This window comes from Varanus komodoensis, unplaced genomic scaffold (genome assembly GCF_004798865.1).
Source record: "Varanus komodoensis strain SLA01 unplaced genomic scaffold, ASM479886v1 scaffold10, whole genome shotgun sequence".
NCBI classification, from domain to species: Eukaryota; Metazoa; Chordata; class Lepidosauria; order Squamata; family Varanidae; genus Varanus; species Varanus komodoensis.
The window spans coordinates 12,191,957-12,215,204 of NW_025335269.1; the positions used below are offsets into that span (position 1 = coordinate 12,191,957).

The window sequence follows — 23,248 nt, forward strand, 5'->3', positions numbered from 1 at the left end:
TTTCTTTCTTCCAGTGAGCATACTTCTCCAACTTTAGCTCAGTTGCACCTTGTGGGAGGAAAGAATTAGTATGTGAAGAGAACTTACTATTCAGTCAAAATAGGAAGGATTTCTCACAATCAACTGTGTCCAAGAACCTGGATATTAGCATTTTAGAGCTTTCCCCCTAGTACTTTATTCTGGGAAACATTACTTTCAGAAACCCCGCAGCTGTTTAGGGATAAAAGTGTGAACCTATCTGCCCCATACAGCTCATCATCTTAGTTGAGGTGGATATATGTGATAGGTTCCATAGTGCTTTGGGAGTCCTGTGAATTGGGTTCAGTAGTTAGTGTGGAATTTGGCCCCTTTGGGAATCGCAGTTTAATTTGAATGCTTGTTGGTGGCTGCGGTGGTTGTTTGTTAAGGTTCTGGACCCTACAGGTTATTTTGGAGGCCAATATATTGTTGCATGTATTTTCAGAGAAAGCATCATTTTTCATGTGCAATGTAAAGTTAAATGCAGGCAAGAGCTTAAGAAGTACTGTTCTGGGTCAGACCAATGGTTTGTCTGCTCCAGTGTTCTGTTCTCACAGTGACCCAACAGATGCTCATGTAAGCCTACAAGCACCCCCTTCCCGAGCTCCTTAGCATCTGGTAGTGAGAGGCATACTGCCTCAGATACTAGAGAATATCTATGTATACCCCAGCATGACTAGTAACTGTTGATAGCTTTCTCTTATCTGAATTTAATCAAATCATTTTTAAAACTATCCTATTTAATGGTCATCATTATATTTTGTGATAGAGAATCCCATAGTTTAACTGTATACTGTGTGCAGTAGTTCCTGATATATCTTGAATTTTCCACTGTTCAGATTCATCAAATGATTCCAGGTTCTACTACTATGAGGAATATTTCTCTAGACCACAAATCATTTTATACGTCTGTACTCTATATCCCTTTCCCCTGTTTTTCTAAGTAGCGGAGCTGGAAATACTGTGAACTTTCCCCAAAGGGAGAATTGCTCTAGCCCCTTGAGCCCCTTGATCATTTCAGTTACCCTTTTCTACAGATAGCCAGGTCCCTCCTAGGTCCCTTAAAAAATGGCATTTTCCAGTATACTGACATGGAGCTCAGTCTTACATATCTTTGTTAGGCCAGTAATTTCACATTTGAATTCCTTAAGAACTCTCCAATGGATACCATCTGGACCTCTTAATTTCTATGTTTTAATTTGTTGGTAAGGTTCCTTTTTTTGTAATTAAAACATAACTATTTTATCTTTTTGGCATTTACCTTGTTCTCCTTTGCTACTCCTTTAGCTCCTTTGCCATTCAGTGGTTCAGCTTCATCCCTAGTCAGTTTCCTGCTTTTTTATGTGATTAAAGAATATTTATAGTTCTCCTCCTCATCCTCCTCACCATCATCATTACATTTCTATATGGCCCATAGTTGAAGCTCTGTTTAAGTCACCCATCCGGATTTCAACCAGGCCTGACTCTGCTTAGCTTCAAAGATTAAGCAGGCACAGGCACTAAGCTCAGAATCACTTTTTGCATCCCTTACTGTTTACATTCATTTTGTGCAGCATTATTTATTGTTTTCCTCATCTTTGAGCATCACTTCCATTTTTTTTCTTTTCTGTAATAACTTCTATAACATTGCTTCTTAACCATATCGATGATCTCTTGGACTTACAGTTAAGATGCTTGACTTACACCTAACCAACTTAAATTATGAATGTGACAAACATGCATCTATTCTAGCCATGCAGCCTTAATTGACTACTTCTTGCTCATAATTGTACATTCAATGAAAAACCCAGGTTTGCCTCTGTGTGATGTGGGGAAAAAGTGAGACATGGCAGCTGTCTTGGCTTTGCAATCAAGCTCTGGTATATGGCTTGCTACTTCTTCCTCCTGGTGCGGCTTGCAGTAACTCTAACCGCTAACCCTAACCAAAGATAGTTGGGCCTGCCCTGGGTAGCTGGCACTATAGTAGGAAAAAAGGCTGGAACAGACAGTTGCATCTGTGTCTGAGCAAGTGGCTATTCCGGAGTAACACTCTAGGTGGTAAGCTCAAGGTATCTTTTTCTATTTTACAGCTGCCCCGAGTTTGATAAGAACAAGCCTAGCTGCTCCTGTTCTTCCCGATTGTAGCTTTTCATGAACAAGAAAGAAAGAAGGGATGGACATGTAGGCTGCCGGAGCTGCATGCTGAATTCACACATGGTCCTTGTGCAACTGCAGGATGCTGGTTAATAGCTCTCACCTTTCTGTATAAGAGATGGGGCATTTAGTGATTAGAATGTGGAACTCTTATCCACTATTGAAAATAACCTTATTTCCTTGACTTCCAACATTATGAAAAGAAAATCTCTCTGAGAAGTGATTTGGCACAGAATATCTCTTTAAACTTCACCTCAAATCTAAGAGCAATATTGAAAAGGAATACTGACTCTGTTGTTCTAATAAGTGTGTTCAACTTTATAGCCCAGGGCCATTGATTAAAGGCATAGTTCTTTAGTCCAAACCACATCAGGTTATTATGGCTTAGCATATGTAGGGCTAACATCAAATTTCAGTGCCCCCTTGGGCAAGGCAGTGTCAGTGGGTCCCATGCTGCTGCCAAAGTTCTGGGCTTCCCTGCCCCCACATTTTTGGACTGCTGTCTAAATTCTGCTCTCGCTATCCTCACTTATGGCCACCCAACTCTGTCCCCCTAGGCTTGCTGGTCCCTGCCACTCCCTGCCAGCTTCTAGGTGCATTTTGGATTTTTGCCATGTTAGATGGTCCCAAGTGCAATATCCAGTGATCCTGTGTTGGAATTGGTGCAATCAAAAATGGTAGCTGGCTGCTATTGTCAGAACTGAGGAGTCATTTGCCTCCCATTCAAAAGGGCCACTTTCATTCTGGAAAAAAAAATAACAAGCATACAGGTGAGTTGAGTGACTGGGACTGGGTCTTCTGGATAAAAGCTGATGTTGGGTCATGCATTAAGTCAGGGATGGGATTTCCTGAGTTTTGGGGAGCTTGGGAGCTGCCTGACTATGCTGAACCCTGATATTGGTTCTCACTCTGACATAACATAAATTGGTGTGTGCAGTACCTCCTCTCACCGATTTACAAGAGACAAGACACGAGACGTGTCTTGTGGAGCTTGTATTCATTTCGTTGGATCTTGCACAGGAGATCTTTTCTGTTGCCCTTAATTGTACCCAAGATATGCTCTTTAAGAAAGCTTTGTCACCTTTCTTCCTGACAGGCTGCCTTAAGGCATGTAGTTCTCAGTATATCTTTCCATTGTTAAGCATAAGAACTCCAAAGTGTTTCGACTTGTATCTATTATGATAATTGTCCCGTATATTTGGAATGTATATATAGGAACATTAAAAAATAAATAGCAGTGATGCTGGAACAGTAATTATGAGGTACATTTCACTCAACCCGTGTTTTCCATATGGTAGAGGGAACTCTGAATTATGAAAAGATAGGACTTTGTAAAACCAAGCATGGAAGGGGGCATGGGGTTACAGACCCTGCACCCACCAGCTGCTTCTATTTTTATGAGTCTGTCGTATAAGTATATACGCACACACTATTTAGAATAGCATGCATACACATGTACACATGTGAGTCTAACTTTCCCTTCAGTATCATACTCATTTTTTTTCAAATGTCCTAGGACCTAGGATTGTGCAACCAGTATATCTTGAAATGAGTTTTTCCCATAAAGGGGCTGAAAGTCTAGTTTAGAGGGAGGAAGGGAACCACAGAATGAAGGAGGTTAAAGACACAGTATAATTGCACTAAAACTCCTAAAGGGCTGGATAATCTTGGGAGAAAAGGAGCTTATGGAAAAGCTAAACTGAAAAAGATAGGCTTTAAAAAAAGATTTGAAGATAGAAATTGAGGAGGCGTTGCGGATGTGATCTGGACGGGAGTTCCAGTTGTAAGAAAGTCTTTCTGTCCTTTGTACAGATGTGAAATGAAGGAATGAGCACAACTAGAAACATAATATTTTCAGCACTGATGATTAAACATTGTGGGGGGACATTATATGATCTCGTAAAACATTTCTTCTACTTTATGCTAACTTGCCTTCTGATACTACTTTCTTCAGTGACTGCATTCCCATTCACTTTGGTGGGTTCAGGACTGTGAACAACTGTGTGTGCAACTTATTCCTTAAAAGTAATTGTAAATACCCATCGTACCTAATTCTTTGGATAGCAGTCAGTATGAGGATCAAGCCCTGTTCCTATTCTTATTCTTGTAATACATTTTCTGCATTTTCTTCTTTTACAACCGCAAGCATTTAAAAAGGTTTTGGGAAAGAAAAGCATAATCCCCCACTCCAAAATGATCAAGGTGTGAAAATAAAAGACACTGAAGTCATTGTGTATTGCAATCCAAAGAGTTCAACAAAAAGTATGAGAAATTTCAGATAAGTTGAAAACCCATTATGAAGAATAATATATGTCTGTACATTCTAATATTCTAAGGTAAGATAGTATAGACTAGCGGTAAAGCACAGAATGTTTATACAATACTCAAACTTCACATATAAAGTTCAATGTTTGCTATCTAGCCCACTGTGATAATTCTGATTTATATGCCTATGATGGGATGGAAAACTGGTTTATGAATGCCTTCCTACATCTGTGTTCTGAAAATGCTTACTTTAAGAATAATTTCTTAAAAGGTAAACATTCTTGAGGCTGGAACAAAGAAACTTTCCTTCTTAAAATAAACTAAACTTTATAGCCAGATACTCTGCATGTTTACTTGAAAGTAAGCCTCACTGACTTCTGTCAATTTTACTTTCAAGTAAGTATGTAGAAGACAGGGGGCACTAATCAGTGCAGAATTTGTTTAGAGGCTCCATGGATATATTTTGTTGCCAGCAAGAAAAACATTGTAGGGGGGCTTAAATGAACTCTTAGTAGGGCCAAACATGAATGATCAAGATGCATGAGAAATCCGACATATGGCAAATGCATCCATGGCTCTGTTACATCATTCAAAAGTGAAGCACCTAGTCTCCAAATTGTAGAGCCCTTCTTACATGTTGGAAATCTCTTCTTTATTAGTTATCTATTCTATTAAGGATTTTAGGTTTGCATTCTTTTTGGGTGGGGGGCACCTCATCCATAAGTGCTATTTTGCTGGGAGAGACTGCTATTCTGCCTTCATTTTGGTAATTTAATGATGGTGAGTTTCCTTAGTAAACCAAATTTAGAGTCCTAGAATGCTTATCTTATATCCAGACCTTGAACATAAAAGGCATTTTATACCAGCAATTGTTCATTTAATGAGCAATTGCTGAGTGCAGGCCGGTTAAGGGATTGAGCTATATGCACCATTATTGCGAGAAGTATTCCGAAATACCAGAAATAGGACGTAAGCTCTGATCAGGGAGACTGTGAGCACAATTACCTTCTTTTCAAATCCTTCTGTGACACTGCGGGAGGAAAAAGGACTTTGAAACTTGAAAGGATAGAGCTTGCTTTCAACCTCAAAAGCTAGGAGGAAAGGGCTCTGAAATTTGCTCAGTATTCCCAATTCACCATTAGCCTGTTTCTTCCTTTAGCCTCAAGGCATTCTCCGCTTTTTGAAAAGATGTTAAGAAATTCAGTCACAATAGAGAGCCTAGTTTTGAACATGTTTCACTCGGTCCATTGAGGTCTGGTCTTCAGCCTTTGTGTGGGGTGAATTGAGCTGAGCAGCTAGCTGGTTGGGGAGAGGTGAATGAGCAGTCTCTAAGCAAGTCACCAATTCTGGCAAAAGAAAAGATTGCCCTTTGCTTAAAAAGAAGGAGAAGAAGGAGAAGAAGAAGGAGAAGGAGAAATTTACAATATGCATTCTTGTACAAGCCTGCCGGTGGCAATCCGCAGAGCAGAGCTCACGCTTAAGTCAATACAGAGCACTTTGGTTTATAGCAACTCTTGTTAAGTTTGCCTTGTAATTGAAGATGCTGTTGACCTTGCTTGAAGACCATTTGTAAAACCATTTATTTAGCGTAAACTGAAATAATAAACCCTCCTTCTCTTAGGGCCGATTGTGATAGGGTGACATTAGTTTGATTTAATGATTAGCCGCCTGACCCCTCAGCTTGAGAGACCGGCATGAATAGGGAGAGTTCACTACCAAGCGCACAGGAAGAATACTAATGAGCTTGTTAAATTTAGCATGGCACCAACCAATTTTAATTCCTCTAATGGGAGAAGTGCTGCCTCTGAGAGGGAGGGAGGGAGACAGAGGAAGAGAGAGAGGCAGGCAAGGGGGATGAATAAGGGAGAGAAAGTGAGAGACTCTAAGCGATGAATGCCCACGTACCAGTAACTAGAGAATTTCAGTTAAGACAAGTGGTTCCAGAGAGCAAGCCAAGACCCTCTCGATTGAGTTGTAAGTACTCTGACTGTATTTTATTTTGTTCTTTTAAATAAGCACAAATAACACGTCCTTCTTAATTACTTGCAAGACCTTAGCATGGATAAAGATAGAAACTCGCACCCTAAGACTGACTTGGTCTGTTCTTAGGATTTGTGCTTAATAGTGATATTTGAGGGACCTTCCCTCTCAACCAAACATCTTGAAGCAACTGTTGCTTTTTTATTTAATTAAAGCAATGGCTTTTGGAGATTACATTTGATAGATTTGACTTCTTCAGGAGTGGGAGAACAAGTTTGGTTCATGAAGATGGAGGTTGTGTGCATGTGCTTCCCTTTCAGAAAGAAAAAAGATAGTTATAAGGATACATTTTGGCAGGCAAAGCATTTTGAGATGAGCATCTATTCTGTAAAACTTTCTGATCTTTGGTCTCTCTATACGGCTGTGTATATTCATGGGACTAATTCACGTCATATATTGCTGGAGAGAATGTAGACTTCAGGGGGTGGGCTGCTATACTTCCATGACTGGCTTCTAACAGGGAAATTCTTACATAGTGGTTATATTTGAAAAGTGAGAAGTGCTAGCCCTCAAATCTGCCTGGGAGCTGTACTTTCTGATATGAAAACCCTACCCCATGCACACGGTCTTTGATTTGGAAAATGCTCTGCACATGTTCAGAGGCACTTTTCCTCCATCCAGTCAGAAATGAAAAAATGCCACTGCCAAATATTTGATATGAGGTATATGATCCATGGGTTTGGATCCTTTCTTCACTTAAGCCCTGTAGAGAGAAAATGAGGACTGACGGAAATTAGTATAAATGTGTAATACACTCAGCATCTTTTCTCTTTCCCTAGAATAAAGTGGAAGAAGTGCATGAAATAATAAAGCACCATGTGGTTAACTAATATTAAACAGTCATAATTGAAACTAATCTGGCCCTTTGACTTTCAGGTGGCATTTGGCTTGCTGCAAGTTCTCTGCCTCTCTTTTGGTGGGTGGAAGCAGAATAGACCCCTTCTTTTGAAGGGAGAATAGGTGACATCTTAACACAGGCAAGCTGTCACAGTTCTGGTTTTTTGGCTTCAAGACTCGATTGGCAGATGCTTCCGGAGAATGGTTTGTTTGCTTACATTTTTGCTCTAGACTTCCACTTGTTGCCATGGTGGACTGTCTGTTTCTGTCAATAATTTGGCCTGGCGCAGCTTGTCTGCACTGACTCTTAAATTTTATTGAACAATTCAGCTGAAACAGAACAAGATTAGACAGCTTTCACCTTTTGGTTTGCTGAAGTGGTTTTGCAGCGGTTATAAGAGCTGGCGGAATTATGGCACAAAAAAGTTTTTCCTTTCAGTGTATAGAGAGTGTGATTTTAAACCACTTGGCTATTTGTATTCTGGAGTGCATGTACTGTCAAGTTTCTCATCTGCTCTCTTTGAAAAGGACCTCTGCAGCGCAGGGCATGAAGTAAACTCTTAACAAATGGTTTGTCCCTTGGAATTTCTCATTAATACAAAAATGCCATGGCGCACAAAAAGCGGGGAGGGGGAGGGGGTGGTTTTGGCTGGCTGCGGTCTGTACTTCACCAATAAGTGGTGTGGCTTTCATGAAAGAAAGGTGTCCCATTGGCACAGGCTCCCTCTCCATATCTTTGTTAAAATCAGATGCACTTTTATTTCCAACTTAGTAGAGGCTTCACATTTCATGCAGATGGCTCATCTATAACCAGTCTTTCAGTTAAGTAATCAAAGTCTAACTTACCACATCTATGTATTTTGAGGGATAAGACAAGATAAACAGCAGCCCCTCAGTTGCTTGTTCCCATCTTGCTATTTCATCTATAGCAGACCATGTTTAAGCAAATGATTTTGGAAAGAAGTCCAGTATTGGATTTTATTTCTCAGTTATGTCACGAACACAGCCTCACAGGTAAAATGAAATCAGTGCCAAGTTATGACCCAGTAAATTACATTGTTAAGTAAACAGTGTTGGGTTTAATCAGATCTGATATTGAAAAACCTAACATTTTTTACATTTGTAAATTAAACACAGAGGTTGTTTATCTTCATAGAGTGTTCCAGTCTAAACCTGTATTATTAAAGAGGCTTGTAGGCATACTGAACATAATATGGATATCTCCCCTTAACAATCAAGACAACTTACCTGTAAAAGTCTGCAGTAGACTGAAGAGAACATAATTAAAATATTATGAGAGAAAGTGTAAGCATTAATATTACTTAACACTACTTTTTTGGGTTCTACTTGTGTTTCTGGATATGTGAAAGTTCTGCTGATAATATGCAACCCTTTCTGTGCATACTGAAGCATAGTAAAATCTGGGTAGAATCTATGGTTTTGTTTTCTTAGATGGCTTTCTGCAAACTTTAGAGTGCAGAGAACTAAGCGGAAGGAAAATTAGTGTTTAGCATTGCCAGCCCTCTTCAGAATGAATGAATGTAAAAGACACTTGTATGATGCTGAGGTTGCAAACATTTCAAGCTAGTTTGAAGTCTTAAATGGTCAGATCACCTAGTCATTTTCATTGCCCTAAGTTATTGTAGCACCGAGGAAATTTGAAATACATTTATTGCTTTTATATTACATGACATTTTTTTTAAAGCAGAATTAAGTCTGGATAAAAATCACTCCCTATTCTGTTTGTCACACACATGAAAGAGCAAGGTAAAACTGACATTTTGACCTTAGCCCTGGTTTTCTTTAGCATGATTGTGTGGTTGTTATAAAAGTGCACAAATGATGTAGAAATACAAAATGGTCCTCCTCAACTATTAAGAGATTTTTTTAAAAGATACAGTTTTAAAAAGATACTTTATCTTTTTTAAAAAGATACAGTGTGCCCAGCATTGTTGCTTAAATGCCTTCGGCTTGTATTTTTATTTTATCAATAGTAATGAAATATTTCCCTCTGCATCAGAACCTTATGCTTGAAAGGACTGGCCATTGCAGATTACTCTGAATTAATTTACAGGCAAACTTGGATGAATCTTCCCCATTCAAAACAAATGCATAGGACTTAGGACCATTTCACAAGTTGTACTGAGTTAAACCTGGGTTTGCCACAGAGCGTTCACTTAACTAATGCAGCTAATCACAGCTCCCTAATGAGTGTACCTTTACGAAAGAACAGGTTTGCAAACTTGTTTGTTGCATTCACAGTTTACATTTTAGCTATCTACTTAAATGCATTTCCAAAACTATCATGTGTGAACTAGCTCTTAAAAAAAGAAAGCTTGGGGCTCAGTATAAAAAGATATTTATTGCTATATTTGTTAATATTAGAAATTGCTTCAAGTAGCAGATGCTTGCACGGGACAGGACAATACTTAAGTTTTTATTATATTTCTATTCTACCTTGTTTCCCTTCAAGCAACTCACGATGGCTTCCATATTTCTCCTCCCCTCCCCCCCCTCCCCCCAGTCTTACCCTCACAACACCAGCACTGTGAGGTAGGTTGGACTGAGAGTCTGTGATTGGCCCAAAGTCACCCAGTTGGCTCCATGGCTGAGTGGGGACTAGCACCTTGATTTCCTGAGTCCAGTCCTGCACTCTTAACCCCCACACCACACCAACTCTCCATAATCTATGGAAGTGTAGGAATAAATAAGAGCCACATGTATTGACCATATTTTTATACGTATGCTCATGAAATGTGTTCTGAAAGGTTGGATTGCATAGCCGGGGCAGATTGCTTATCTGGGGGTGGGGAGAGTAGTGTTCATTTTCACATGCTCCTCCCCTTAAATGTATAAATACTTCAGATATTCCATTTCCTGATTAGTCTTCACTGGGATGCCCCTCTTCCTGCCAACCAAATCAAAATTATTCTCCTGTTAACTTTGTGGGCAGGGCTGGTGACCTGTATGGAGTGGGGTAGGCATTGAATGGTGCGCCTGATTTTAGCCTGGAGGTATGGGTATGGGGTGTGATCGATGCCCCCCAAATCTCTGTTTTATTACTCAAGTGAACCGAGTGATTAGATTTTTTTCATTGTTTTTCCTCTGAGGTTTGTTATGTAAATTTTCTTGGATGCATGAAAACATTCAGGATAGTTTTGGGTCTTCCCATTTCCCAAATGGCTAGATGAGTTATATAGAAGAATAAGACAGACATTGAATATACTTTTGATAAAACTCAATTTGTAATGCATAAATATATATAACATGAGATTAGTATTATATATGAAAAGATCCTATCTTACTTACAAGAAATAAATAACAGTTAATTTCCCTCCAATTAAGTAAATACACGTATCAGAGTCTGCTGTTCCTTCAAAGCCTGCTATTCCTTGCATATTTATATTTGAGTGTGCAGAGGTACAATGGTTAGAACTAAAGTTTAAGTAGATCTGTACACTTGTTGATGGAAAACCATGTTTTTGGGCTCTGTGTGTGTAAGTATACAAATCTATATTGCTGTTTAAACTTTTAACTCTTGTTTTGCACATGTTTGCACCCATAGTCTATAGCGGGTAGGCTCACATATGCTAAGGTAACTAGCACAGGCTTTATTAGGAATCCTTTGATCTTTAATTTTAATAACTGGCATCTCTCTTTAATGGCATAGAGATTTCCTCTTTTCAGCTAGCATCTGTGGGGCAACTGCTAGCCTGTACAAAGCATCGGTGGGTGGTTAGGGTTGATTTAGTTGCTGCTAGCAGGACTCATCTTCTCAGAGTTGTGACAAATTTTTTCCCTCTTTCTGAAGCAGCCAAAACTTGTAAGCTTTCTTGTCCCAGAGGAAAGAAAATAGCATACCAGTGTCCATTTCTGTATGATTAATGGCCCCTCTGGTAAATGCACCAGTGAATGGGGTGGTGATGATCTACTGCATAACTTCCAGTTGCACTAAATGGCCTGGGTGCCCACCCGCTACCCCTTCAATTTGCTTCCCAGAGCATCCCTCATAGCTACACATACACCTGCTCTGTTAAACTCCTGTTGTGGCAAAGTTCATGCTAAAAGACAGAGAAAACTTTTCAAGAACACTTTTTATTTGCTAGAGCTGAGCTAAAAGTTTCTCTTTCTCCTCTTCTCCCCTCCCAAAACTCTCTCTCTCTCTCTGTCTCTCTCTCTCTCTGTGTTTTCCTCTCTAGAGGATGAAAGTCCTGGACAGACCTATCACAGTGAGAGAAGAAACGCAATCACAATGCAGCCACAGGGCGGGCAAGGCCTCAGTAAAATCAGCGAAGAGCCTTCGACATCTAGCGAGGAAAGGGCCTCATTAATCAAGAAGGAGATCCATGGATCTATATCACACCTTCCTGAGCATTCCATACCTTATCGTGGGACAGTCTTTGCTATGGACCCCAGGAATGGTTATATGGATCCTCCTTACCGTAAGTATTTGAAGGAAGTTCATTTGTGGAAGATAAAATTAGAGTGATCTGCAAGCTGTCACCTTCTATTGTGGTTTATATGGGCATTTAGTAATGCTTCTCAGGAGGAGGACTGTATTTATAACAAGGTTTTAACATGTTCTTCCCTTTATTGAGAAACTGGGATGGGCTGGGGGCGGGCAGGGAAAAAAGAAACAGACTGTTACATCATGCTATTAAAGTTAACAAAAGATAGCATTCCGAGAAACTACTTCTGAATAAGATCCATTGAAATGAGTGGTGTTTTGCCACACTGTGTTGTTGTGGAACTCCCACCCGTTCCCAAGAGGCTGGCGCAGGAGGAGTTTCCCAGTGTCTCTGCAAAGAAGGATATATAAACTGTTGCTAGCTGCATTTGTGACCGATTTGATAGCATGTTTTTTTGGGGGAGGGGGAGAAATGTAATGAAAAGGAATTCTTTTTTCAGGTAGTTAGAAAAGTGGGTTTTGTATAGGATGATTCATAACAGAAGTAGCACAAAATGCTGAAATGTAGGCACGATAACGTGCTTTGCCCCCAGCCACAATATATAGCTAGAATGGAGGAACATGAATGTTTTTCAAGTTTGGAATTCTTGATTAGACATTAATAAAGAGTAAAAAATTAAGTGACACTTGGACACAGATGTGAAAATGGATTTCTTCACAGGCAAAGATTATGGGGGAGTTAAAAGCATTTTTTCATCTGTTTCTACTTTTAAAAGGGGGGAATCGTGTAGTTGTATAGTAATGAAGCACATCTTGAGGTGTCAGTCTGTGCCTTTTGATTATAGATTTATCATGTAGTCTGGGCTTGTACTTGCCATTTAACCTTTCGGTCTCTCATACCAGATGATAGACTCAGACCCATGAAGAAAGACTAGTCTGGGTCTTATGGCTCATTCCTTTTTTCCTCTCTACCCGTGCTACCCCCTTGCAAATTCATTCAGAAATGTTAGTGTTTTGAGGCAAAGGGTTGTTAGGCAGATGACTGATAAGTGAGGACAGCTGATTAGTGCCCCCCCCTTTTTTTTTTTTTGGTTAAGAGAGTGCTAGGGATTAAAGCTAATTTTATCCCTTCATTAGTTGTGTTAGCAGGAAAGAAAAATGTTCACTCATCGAAGTGCAGATCAAAGTGTTGTCTTGCACACAACCGCTGAATCTCAACCGAACAGCTTCTCCTTAAAATAAAGCCTAATAATAAATGATAGTAGCTAATAATAATGATGGAGTTGGTTAAGGAAAAGGGCATTAGCTTACATTTGGATGTGAGTGCATGGGCCGCAGCATTTTTCACATCATGAACTCTGGCTCTACTTTGACTACACCTTATTTTTGAACAGACAAGAGGTTTTGTGCTTGCTCTTCCATAGCTCTTCTATGCTGAATGCTTTTAAAACTTCACTCAACTTTAAAAGTTTGAGGTTCACTGTGAAAGAACTGCTAAGGAACAAAAGTTCAGGAAAACCCTGTGTGCTATTTTTGCATTTTTAAACTTGTGAATCTCCAACTGTGTTAGGTCATAGCCATAACCTGCAGTCCTGAGACTGGTTATTTGAATGGTAACAACAATGATTTCATTGGGGCATGCTTGTATACAACTAAGGATAAATTGTATGGCTTGCTTGAACACTTCCACTTGGAAATGCAATTGAATTAAATGGCAGTTACTTGCAAAAATGTATAGAGATTATAAAAGTTCAGGAGTGAGGTCTGGATCTGAAGCAGGCAAATTCAAATGTTCATGCCTACAGTTTCTGACGCTTCTCCTATATTATAGTTCCTAAATGACTAGTCCCAAATTACTTGTGTTGGGGTAGCATTCAATGGAACTAATAAAGAATATCTGGTCCAAGGATTGTATCCAGAATTATGAATTCTCAAGCTGTGATTACAACATCTGGCAGTGGGTCTTTTGTAGCCATGCAATGAATCAGTAAGTGGAAATGAAGCATTAATGTTCCTTAAAATTTATTGTAGGCATGGCACGTACTTCTGGGATTCCTTGGTTTGTTGCTCCTAAGTCTGCCAACCACATTACAGACACCAGTCTGTATGTAAAGGAGTCTTTGGCATGCACACAGAAAGAGAAGAAGGGTCAGTTTACACAAGAGTGCAGAGTGCAGAAGCATTGATGTGTGTAGGGTTCCGAGTGGCATGGCATTTCCTTAAGAGTTCCTGTGTCACATGGCCCAGCATCTTGTTGTATGTAGCGTTAGCATGTTAATGTTGCTTCTGGGTTGTAGATCACAACTACAATGTGCCTTAGCACTACATTCCTTAAAAGCTGTCTCCAAGTGAGGCTTGGTTGCTGACAACAAGGAGGAGAGACTTCTCTGTAGTAGCCCCCAGATGGTATCCCCAGCATGCCTGGCACCAACTTTACTATCCTTTCAGCACCAGGTTAAGACTCCCCTCTTTACCAACATTTACCAACTCCAAATAGCACATGGGGCTTATTGTCAGCCATTTTTCAGTAGGCCTAGCACGATGGTTTTAATTGTTTAGTTGTAAAAATTGTGATTTTAACTTTTAAATGTAATTCAATGAGGTTTTATTGTTGTTTTAGTCTGTTTTGTATTTTATTGTATTTATTTCTGTTGTTTACTTCCCAGAAAGCTTTGTCTATTGGATGGTGTAGAAATAAAATTAAATAAAGAAATAAATGGATTATGATTGTGTCAATGCAACAAACTTACATGTACTCTCCAATGGGCTAGGAACCTTTCAATGACACACTGCGCCATGTAGCACCTTTTTGCATGTCCTACATCCTATATAAATCACCCCACAGAAGTTCCTTCCAAGAGGTTGTGTTTGTTTTCAACACCTGGATTATTTTTGCTATTGGGAAAAATTCAACAACTGAGAAAGTGGCCTGTGGTTAAGCAGAAATGTATATTATTAATATATTAATTTACTAAATAATTGTGGGATATTTAAATATTGCATTTAAGCCCACAGGGAAGGAGGGGCAAATTTAAAACACAATTTTAGCTGTATAAGCACTGTACATATGAAATATTTCCTTTATATATGGAGACTGCAGTCTCCCATTTGACTTCCAACTCTATGATTCTGTGTTAGTCCCATGCCAGTCTGGATAAGTGTAGAGTCCTGCCAACAAAATTTGACTTCTCAGTGAGTTCATAAACCACACAAATGACTGCTAGCCCCTTGGACGCTCTGATATGTGAATAACTTGTAAAAATTCCAGGAAGCTGGTCCCCATGGGAAGAAGTTTATAAATGTACCCAGATCAGAGGTATACTTTTAACAGAGACATGGTTGTGGTGAGCTTGATGATTTCATGGGCAAGTCATGTGAAAAATACTCAATTAATTACCTGATGGCCCTTCTGCAACTACAGGTAGACCATGAACTGGAGTTGCCTCTCCTTCTCTTTAGTTTCTCACCAGTTTGGGTGATCAGATGGTTAGACAGGGCTGTATTCTCTACTGTAGCTGGGTATGTAATTCTTTCATTCTTTGTGGTTGGAAAATGTGGCCTTTTCAGGATGTCTAGTTTGTGCTTCTATATATACCCAGTTTGTACTTAAAGTGTAGGCAGTCTTCCTGTAACAGTGGGGTGGGGGGTGGGTAGGAGAAAACATAGTCTCTCTTCCTCTCCCTCAAAGACTGGCATCAGTATATTTTTATTGCCCCCTTAAAGGAGCTTTTGAGTCAATTGTGTTTGGAATGCATGTCTGCTTTGGGAGTTAAAACTGCTAGGAAGGGGCTGAATTCTTTCCATTTATACATGTAGGCACATGGGTCTGTGTCGGTGATGGCCTTTTTTGTATGGGTATTTGCTTTTTAAGTGAAAAGCCTGATATGAGTGATCCCTTCCAGCCTATGGGCCCAATAAACTTCAGTAATGTGAAGAAGGAAGAGGACAATATCCTGTTGCAAAGCAAATAGCTGAGACGCAGGATTGTGCTTTGAGAGAATGTGATAATGAAGCAGTAGTGCATAGGTGGGGAATCTCTTTCATCCTGGGGGTCACATTCTGTTTCAGAGAAGCTCTTGGGTGTGCATTCCAGTGGGGCAAAAGAGGGTAGGCCAAACACACACACACACAAAATACCATATTGTAGCTTTGAGTGTTACTTGCCATGACTCAGACTGAGGAGAGGTATTTCAGCTGTTCAAGATGGGGAAAGCTGTGCCGAAGCCACAAAACCAACAATCAGTCAGGTGGAAGGGGAAGTGGTTATCAGAGGGCCAGGTATAATCCTCACGTCTGCGGTTTCCCACCTTTGTAGCAATGTCTTGGCATTCTGTAGAGTGGACCATTGAATGCTATTAAGGAATCGCGGGCTTCCCCGGGGATAGAAGCCTGGCTTTCATCACGGAGAGCATTCTTTACATAAGCTGTATGTCCCTGCAGCCTGCAGCTAGAGACTCCCCTGACTGAATGCTTTCCCAAACAAAACCAAGCTGGCTTAGTGCACTGTGTTGACCTAGTCGCTGGTCAAGTGAGTCCCCACCTGAAAGTCTGGAACAGAAGCTGTTCCCAAGGCTGGGGAAGAATTAAACCTTTCTTCCACTATGCTAGAAAGGTTGTGAGCCCCGAGCCTGATCATTTTGCTAGCTGTATAGCAAAGGGGTGGGTGAGTGAACAGGCAGGGGAGCACACAGGGAAACTGCAGGGGAAGAGGGGTTTAAAAAAAAACTTTGCTGAGTGCATTTCTCCCAGCTGTACCACCGTGATATTTACTATATGCTGTCAGAAATCTGAGCTGGTCATTTCCCTTTTTCCCTGTGTCTTCCATGTCCTTTTTGTATGTGTTTGAGGGTGGTGGCGGAGTGGTTCCAAAGTGATATTTTATCGTTTTGTGTCTCAACTCTCTCAACCATAGATGTAATTAATCAACTCACACTATCCACCCAAGTTCTAGTTTCTTTCGATCCCTTTCACTGTCCACCTCCCTATAGGCTCAGGCGTGAACCATGTTCTGTAAGCTCACAGGTTCTTGACATGCCGTTTAGGATGCAAAGAAGAATCTTTTTTTTTTTTTTCTTTTAATGTATGAACTTTCATAATTTTGTATACCCGGGTAACATCTTATTTTGGGTGGCTCCATTTCACATTTCCAAACCGACTGGCACTCAACTAAGTATGCTGCTTGATGGAATTATAGAAGATGAAGGCTTCTGCAGCAATGCTATTACAGAACAAATACACACATGCATGCGTGGGGGCGGGTTTTGTAGGGAAAAGAATTGGCAATTATTGTTAATGCCATCCTTCTTGTTTTAGGTGTCAGTTATATGCTCATGTAATTCACATTGAAATTTGTGCTGTCTATTCATGCTGAAATTTACACAGGATTATATTTGGTTTGATTGTTTCTGATTTTAATATAGCTCAATTATTTAATATTTATACCCCACTGTTCTATTAAAATAAAAACCGAGTGGCCTGCAATGTAATAATTCAATATAACAAAATAAAACAAAACAGTTACCTTTTCAATAAAACTGTATCAAACAGGAGGAGGCTATATAAAAACAATCATAAAACAGCAAGTCACTGATTAAAACCTTGTTTGAGTAAAAAAACACCTATCCATCAAAAGATGAAGGAGAGGAAGTCTTGCAAATCTGTAGTCAGAAGGAATTCCCCAGTTATGGTGCCAGTACTGAGAAGGCCCTACATCTTGTGTCCACCATCCTCATGTTTTGCATTGTAGGGGCAAGGGGCAGGGTTTGGGTTTGAGTTTTATCTGGGATAATTGCCATGTATTTACCATATTCTAGGAGGTGGTCTGGAGGCAAATGTATCAGCCTTGCTGAAAGAAGATCTGGTTCTCCACATTAGGTATTATTTAAATCCATCAGATTGTTAGGTTGAAGATAACAGCAAGGATGTGGGTGGCTGGCAGTAACTGTTCCTAGTGCTGGCTGCCTTGCTTTTCTTGATAAACATGACTCCCAACCACTTGAAACTTGGCTGGGATTGGGAAGGGCAACCACCCTTCCTAGTGCTGGCTGAATTTCTTACATGCTGCCACACTTCGGTACACACTGCACAAAGCCACTTTGTTGGCTCTGGGAGAATCTGCACCATCAATGTCTTGGATAGAACCTTTATTAGAGCCCTGAACATGCTTGTACGGATAGTGTGGTGGTGGAGGACAGAGTTTGCTTTAGTCCTCTGCTTGTGAATCTTTTAAAACTACTTGGAAGGAATATTTCCTTTTGTTCATTTTTTAATTTTCCATGCAGTTTTATAGCTGTATTAAAGCTGCTTTGGTCTGTTGGAAAAAAGGAATAATTCCTAATATATGCATTGTCATTAGAAACATAAATCTGGAATTTGCTGGGCTTTGCAGACCATCTGAAAGGACTGTGGTTCTTAGGAGTACCTGAGGAATTAGCTTGCAAGGCAAGAAATAGGTAGCTTAGGTTCTCAAAGTTTTTGCCTCATGGTGGTACTGTTTCTGAGTAACTCAGGCTAATTTTTTATCTTTGAAATCTCAGGGCTAGTCAGTTGCATTACATGTGTATTGCTATTTTTGCACCTTATTAAAAGATTGGGATTCATTAGACTTCTTACTAAAGAGGCATCCCTTTATTATTTAGTTACTAATGCATTTACAGTTATTCTGTGTAAGGTCAACTCTCTTGGATTTCAGTTGCTGTTTGGAGCATAAAGGATCACTACCTCTGAAAGTTAGAATAGGGCTGGACAACTTTTAGGGTTCCAAGGACCGTACCCTGAACAGTTGCAATTTGCCAGTGCCAAATTTGCCATGAATTTTTAGTGCTACAACTGTATTCCCTGAGTGTATGAGGTGTACACCTTTTTTAAAAAAAAAAGTTATGCTGCCCTGGGGCTTCCAGGAGATTTTGGAAGCAGGATTTTGCTGTTACGTAAGACATTCACTCCTTACATTCACTGTTTTAATGGGAAAATGGTGCTGGAGCCCTGCATTAAAGGGTGGCAACTATAAATTTAATGTGTGTGCCAGAATATACATTTATTTATTTATTTATAACATTTCTATGCCGCCCCCATCGCAACAAAGCCTCGGGGCGGCTCACAACAAAAACAAAAGCATATAAAAATTATACAATAAAAATATTAAAACCCGGTGCATCTCGGCTTAAAAATTAAAAAAAGCCCTACATAATAAATTAACAATTAAAATAAGTTTTAAATAAAAAGGTCTTAGCCTGGCGCCGAAAAACAAATAACGACGGCGCCAGGCAGACTTCTCTGGGGAGCGCATTCCATAGATGGGGCGCCACCGCAGAGAAAGCCCTCCTCTGGGTACTCACCGTCCTAATACCATTCACAGAGGGTTCCCAGAGAAGGGCATCTGTTGCTGATCTCAAGGGGCGGGAGGGCATATATGGATGCAAATAGGATTTCCTTTCCAGTTTCTTTTTAGAAATTCATTGCTTTACCCAAAGAATGTGTTGCATAAAACTTAGCACTTACAAGATGCATGGGTGAGTGCTACCAGTTCTGACCCAGAAATAATTTAACTATTTTAACTATTCCAGATTTAACCTGTGGGGTACTGTTGTGGGTTCAGAAAGTGGTAAGTAAATCCTTTAGCCACATTATCAGATATTTTCTGTGCCCACAATGGACCCACTAGTTACTTTCCTTAGACGTCTTCCCCAAGTCTTGGGTGTTGTTGTTAGTCGCGAAGTCGTGTCTGACCCATCATGGCCCCATGGACAACATTCCTCCAGGCCTTTCTGTCCTCCACCATCCCTCAGAGTCCACTCAAGCTCTCATCGAATGCCTCAGTGACTCCATCCAGCCACCTCATCCTCTGCCGTCCCCTTCTTCTTTTGCCATCTGTTGTTCCCAGCATTAGACTCTTCTGCAGGGAGTCCTTCCTTTTCATTAGGTGGCCAAAGTATTTGAGTTTCATCTTCAGGATCTGGCCTTCTAAAGAGCAGTCAGGGTTGATCTCCTCTAGGACTGACCAGTTTGATTGCCTTGCTGTCCAAGGGACTCGCAGGAGTCTCCTCCAGCACCACAATTCAAAGGCCTCAATCCTTTGGCGCTCAGCCTTCCTTATGGTCCAACTTTCACAGCCATACATTGCAACTGGGAAAACCATAGCCTTGACTATACGCACTTTTGTTGGCAGGGTGATGTCTCTGCTTTTTAGTATGCTATCTAGATTTGCCATAGCTTTCCTCCCCAGGAGCAAGCGTCTTTTAATTTCTTGGCTGCAGTCCCCGTCTGCGGTGATCTTGGAGCCCAGGAAAATAAAATCTTGGGTAAGGAGTTCCATTTATTTTCAGTATTCATGTCTTCATTATGAAATGGTGAATGTGTATTTTTGTAACTTACTGGCCTTGATGTGGTGAAGCCTGTATGGAGGTTCCTTTCACATTCAACTGAATGTGAGCAGAATGTTCCACATGTTTTTTCTCACTCCTGGATTGTACTGACATTCTAATAGAGTTCAATTTAACAGGAGTAGAACCTTCATTCAGGACTCCCTGTTCAACACAAGGAGGTTGGGGAATGAAAGGGATATGCACTAGATGTTGTGTATATGCATAGCAAGCATAAGCAGCAAGGTTGTATAATGTGCTATCCATTGATTTCCCCCTTTGGAAAGTGGGATCACTTCAGCAATCAGTGCATTCCCAGGTGGGTGTTGGGTATTCTGATATCCAAAACATCTTCCATGTGTGAGCATTCTTAGAAACAAAACAAGTAGGGACTTTTTAGGTCCCATACTATATTTACATTTTAAAACATCTTAATTAATCTTCAGACTTGTATTTACCCCCAGGAGGCCTGCTCTATGTTGATTACTGTGTTCCCATTTAACTTGATTTGTTTTCTTGCGAATGGGATGTGACATTGCATGACTGTAGTGCTTGAAAGTGGTAAACAATTAGAATATTTTACTTTTGTGTGTTTGCTTGGGTTTGTTTGACCATTTTCTTTGTGAAACCCACAAAGATAGCATTGGGATTTAATAAATGATTTTTTAAAAGTTAAATTGGATCTTTTTGGCTAGCTTTTATTAGATGAATACCGGTTCTTTGTGAGAGATGGGATAATTTTCACTGCCAAAGTGTTTTGTAATGAAAATTTTTCATAATGAAAGCTTTCTGTGGACCATGGCTAGCATTTTTCAGGAACCTTCTGGCTCTTCTCTGCCCCTTTGTCTTATATATCATCTATTACAATATCGACTTTTCACCAGCCACACAGTCTGAGTGGCCCTTGATTTGAAAATGTTAACATAGCATTTGGCCTCTTAAACCTTTGTAATATTTTCTTTGGACAATTAGGACTATGTTCAGTATTCTTTATTTAATTTTCTTACCGCCCATTTGCCCAAATCAGCTCTCTGGGCAGTTCACAAAGACTAGATGACCAACAGCATAAAATAAAATACCAGATAACAAGATCAGTAACATTAAAATATAAAATTGAATATACATAATATAAAAACAACAGCAGGCCTACCACTTCAGTCAAGGTAGTCCAAAGGTGCAGCAGCAAAACATAAGTACACCATTAGCACAGAGTAAAAATTGATTTTAACAGAATTAAAATCATTTACCTATTAAATGTTGGGTAAGGAAAAAGGTTTTTTGCCTGGCATTGAAAAGAGTAGAGTAGGTGTCAGGACATCTCTTTGGGAAGCTGATTCGACAATTGGGGTGCCACAACTGAAAAGACCCTTCCTCTAGTTGCCATCATCTTTAACTACTTAAGTGGGGGCCCTCTGAGAAGGACCTCAGACCATGATCTCAGGGGCCAGGTAGGCACGTATAGGAGGAGGTGTTCCTTTAGATATCCTGGTCCCCCAAGCCATTTAAGACTTCATATTATTATTGTTGTTGTTGTTGTTGTTGTTGTTGTTGTTATTACATTTCTATGCCGCCCCTTGCCGTGTTAGCACTTTGAATTGGGCATGGACTTCAATTGGTAGCCAGTGGAGTTGGCAGGGGACTGGTCTAACAATGTTCATATCTGCCAGTCCCTGTCAGCAGCCTTGCTGCCTTATTGTGAACTGACTGAAGTTTCCAGATTGTCTTCAAAGGCAGCCCCATCCAGAGTGCATTATGTTGTATTTTGTTGTATTTATTTATTGTTATGACTTATTTATTGTTATAAGCAGTCCTGGGACGTCTTGTAAAGGATAAGGTATAAATATTACTAATAAATAAATAATCCAGATGAGATGGCACTAGAGCATGGCTGGCTGTTGCTAAGCTCTGCCTACATACATAATATATGTAGGCTGATACATTAGCCTGAGCTGACAGAAGGTGCTCCATGCCACTGAGTCCACCTGAGACTCTGGCAACAGTTCAGGGTGAAGGAATGCCACCAGACTGTGAACCCTGTCCTCCAACTCCCAACCCAGTCACCCTATCCATGGTTCTTCGTTGTGGCCTCTGTGCATCACACATATGGGTACTGCGCCTGCGCACTGCCTTGGCCGGAAGATTGATAGCTAACAGTTTTTGATGGGAAGCTCCGTTCCCCGTCCCCCTTGTGGCCTATAAAGAGCGGCGCGTCCGCCATTTTGTTCAGTCTTTGCGACTGCCGTTCGCTGTGCCTCGTGCCGCTTTCGACTTTTGCTTTGGCTATTCTTGGTTCTCTCCTTATATATTGCCCTTATACTACTTTCCCCTTTCTTCATTCCCGCTTCTGTGTAGTTTTTCTCTTGTTATTTCTTTCTTTGATCTATCAAAAAAAAAAAAAAACCCAAAAATGTATACTTACCCTCTGCACTATCTCTCTTCTTTTTCTTCTTCTGCGATGGCGCAGCGAGTGGCTTTCCGCAAATGTGCGGATTGCGGGTCAAAAATGGCACCTACTGACCCGCACGACCTATGCCTCCTCTGCCTTGGAGAGGGACATAGGACGGATAAGTGCGTTCATTGCCTAGCCTTCTCAAAGCAGGGTAGGAAGAACTGCGAGAACCGGCTTCGGAGGCTCCTTTGGGATAGGGCTCTGATGCAATCAGACCCGCTCGTCTCCATCCCAAAACCTGGCTCCACGCTCACGCCCTTCGGATGAAGGTGCGTCCGCTTCGGTGGCCCTCTCTGCTTCACCAAAAAAGAGGCATGAGAAGCGGAAGCATGCCGAAGAAAAGCCGGCAGGCCATAAGAAGGCCAGAAAGGAGAAGGCCTCTAAGCCTCCAAAGAAGGCTAAGTCCATGGACCATCCCCGACATCGGGACTCGGAGCCGACAGGACCCTCGGTACCGGTGGCGGTTACGATACCGACCCCGCCCAAACCGATCCTTCAGGAGGCCATGAGGATTACCCCTCAAGGGTCTCCCCGACGTGCGGTCGACCTCCCGCCTGCACCCCTTCCAACTCTATGGGGGTCTATTTCGGATGGGGAAATCCAGGATTCCCCTCCTAGGGTGAGGTCACCGACACCGATGCCCGCAGTGACATTGAAGACAGAAGCTGGCCTGTCCTCACCAGGGAATCGGAGGAGCCTCTCGGTAGAGCAACGCCCGGAGAGTTGGCGTCGTCCCTA

The 23,248-nt window shown here is 40.8% G+C and overlaps 1 protein-coding gene across 8 annotated transcripts in view; it reads left to right on the forward strand.

Moving 5' to 3' along the window:
- Nucleotides 1-23,248, forward strand: part of GLI3 (GLI family zinc finger 3) — a 476,769-nt gene that overhangs the window by 256,464 nt on the left and 197,057 nt on the right. For all 8 annotated transcript variants that reach the window (XM_044454104.1, XM_044454087.1, XM_044454118.1 and 5 more), the window contains one exon: nucleotides 11,493-11,735. In XM_044454104.1, coding sequence (XP_044310039.1) covers nucleotides 11,493-11,735 — 243 coding nt within the window. The remainder of the gene's footprint in view (nucleotides 1-11,492; nucleotides 11,736-23,248) is intronic.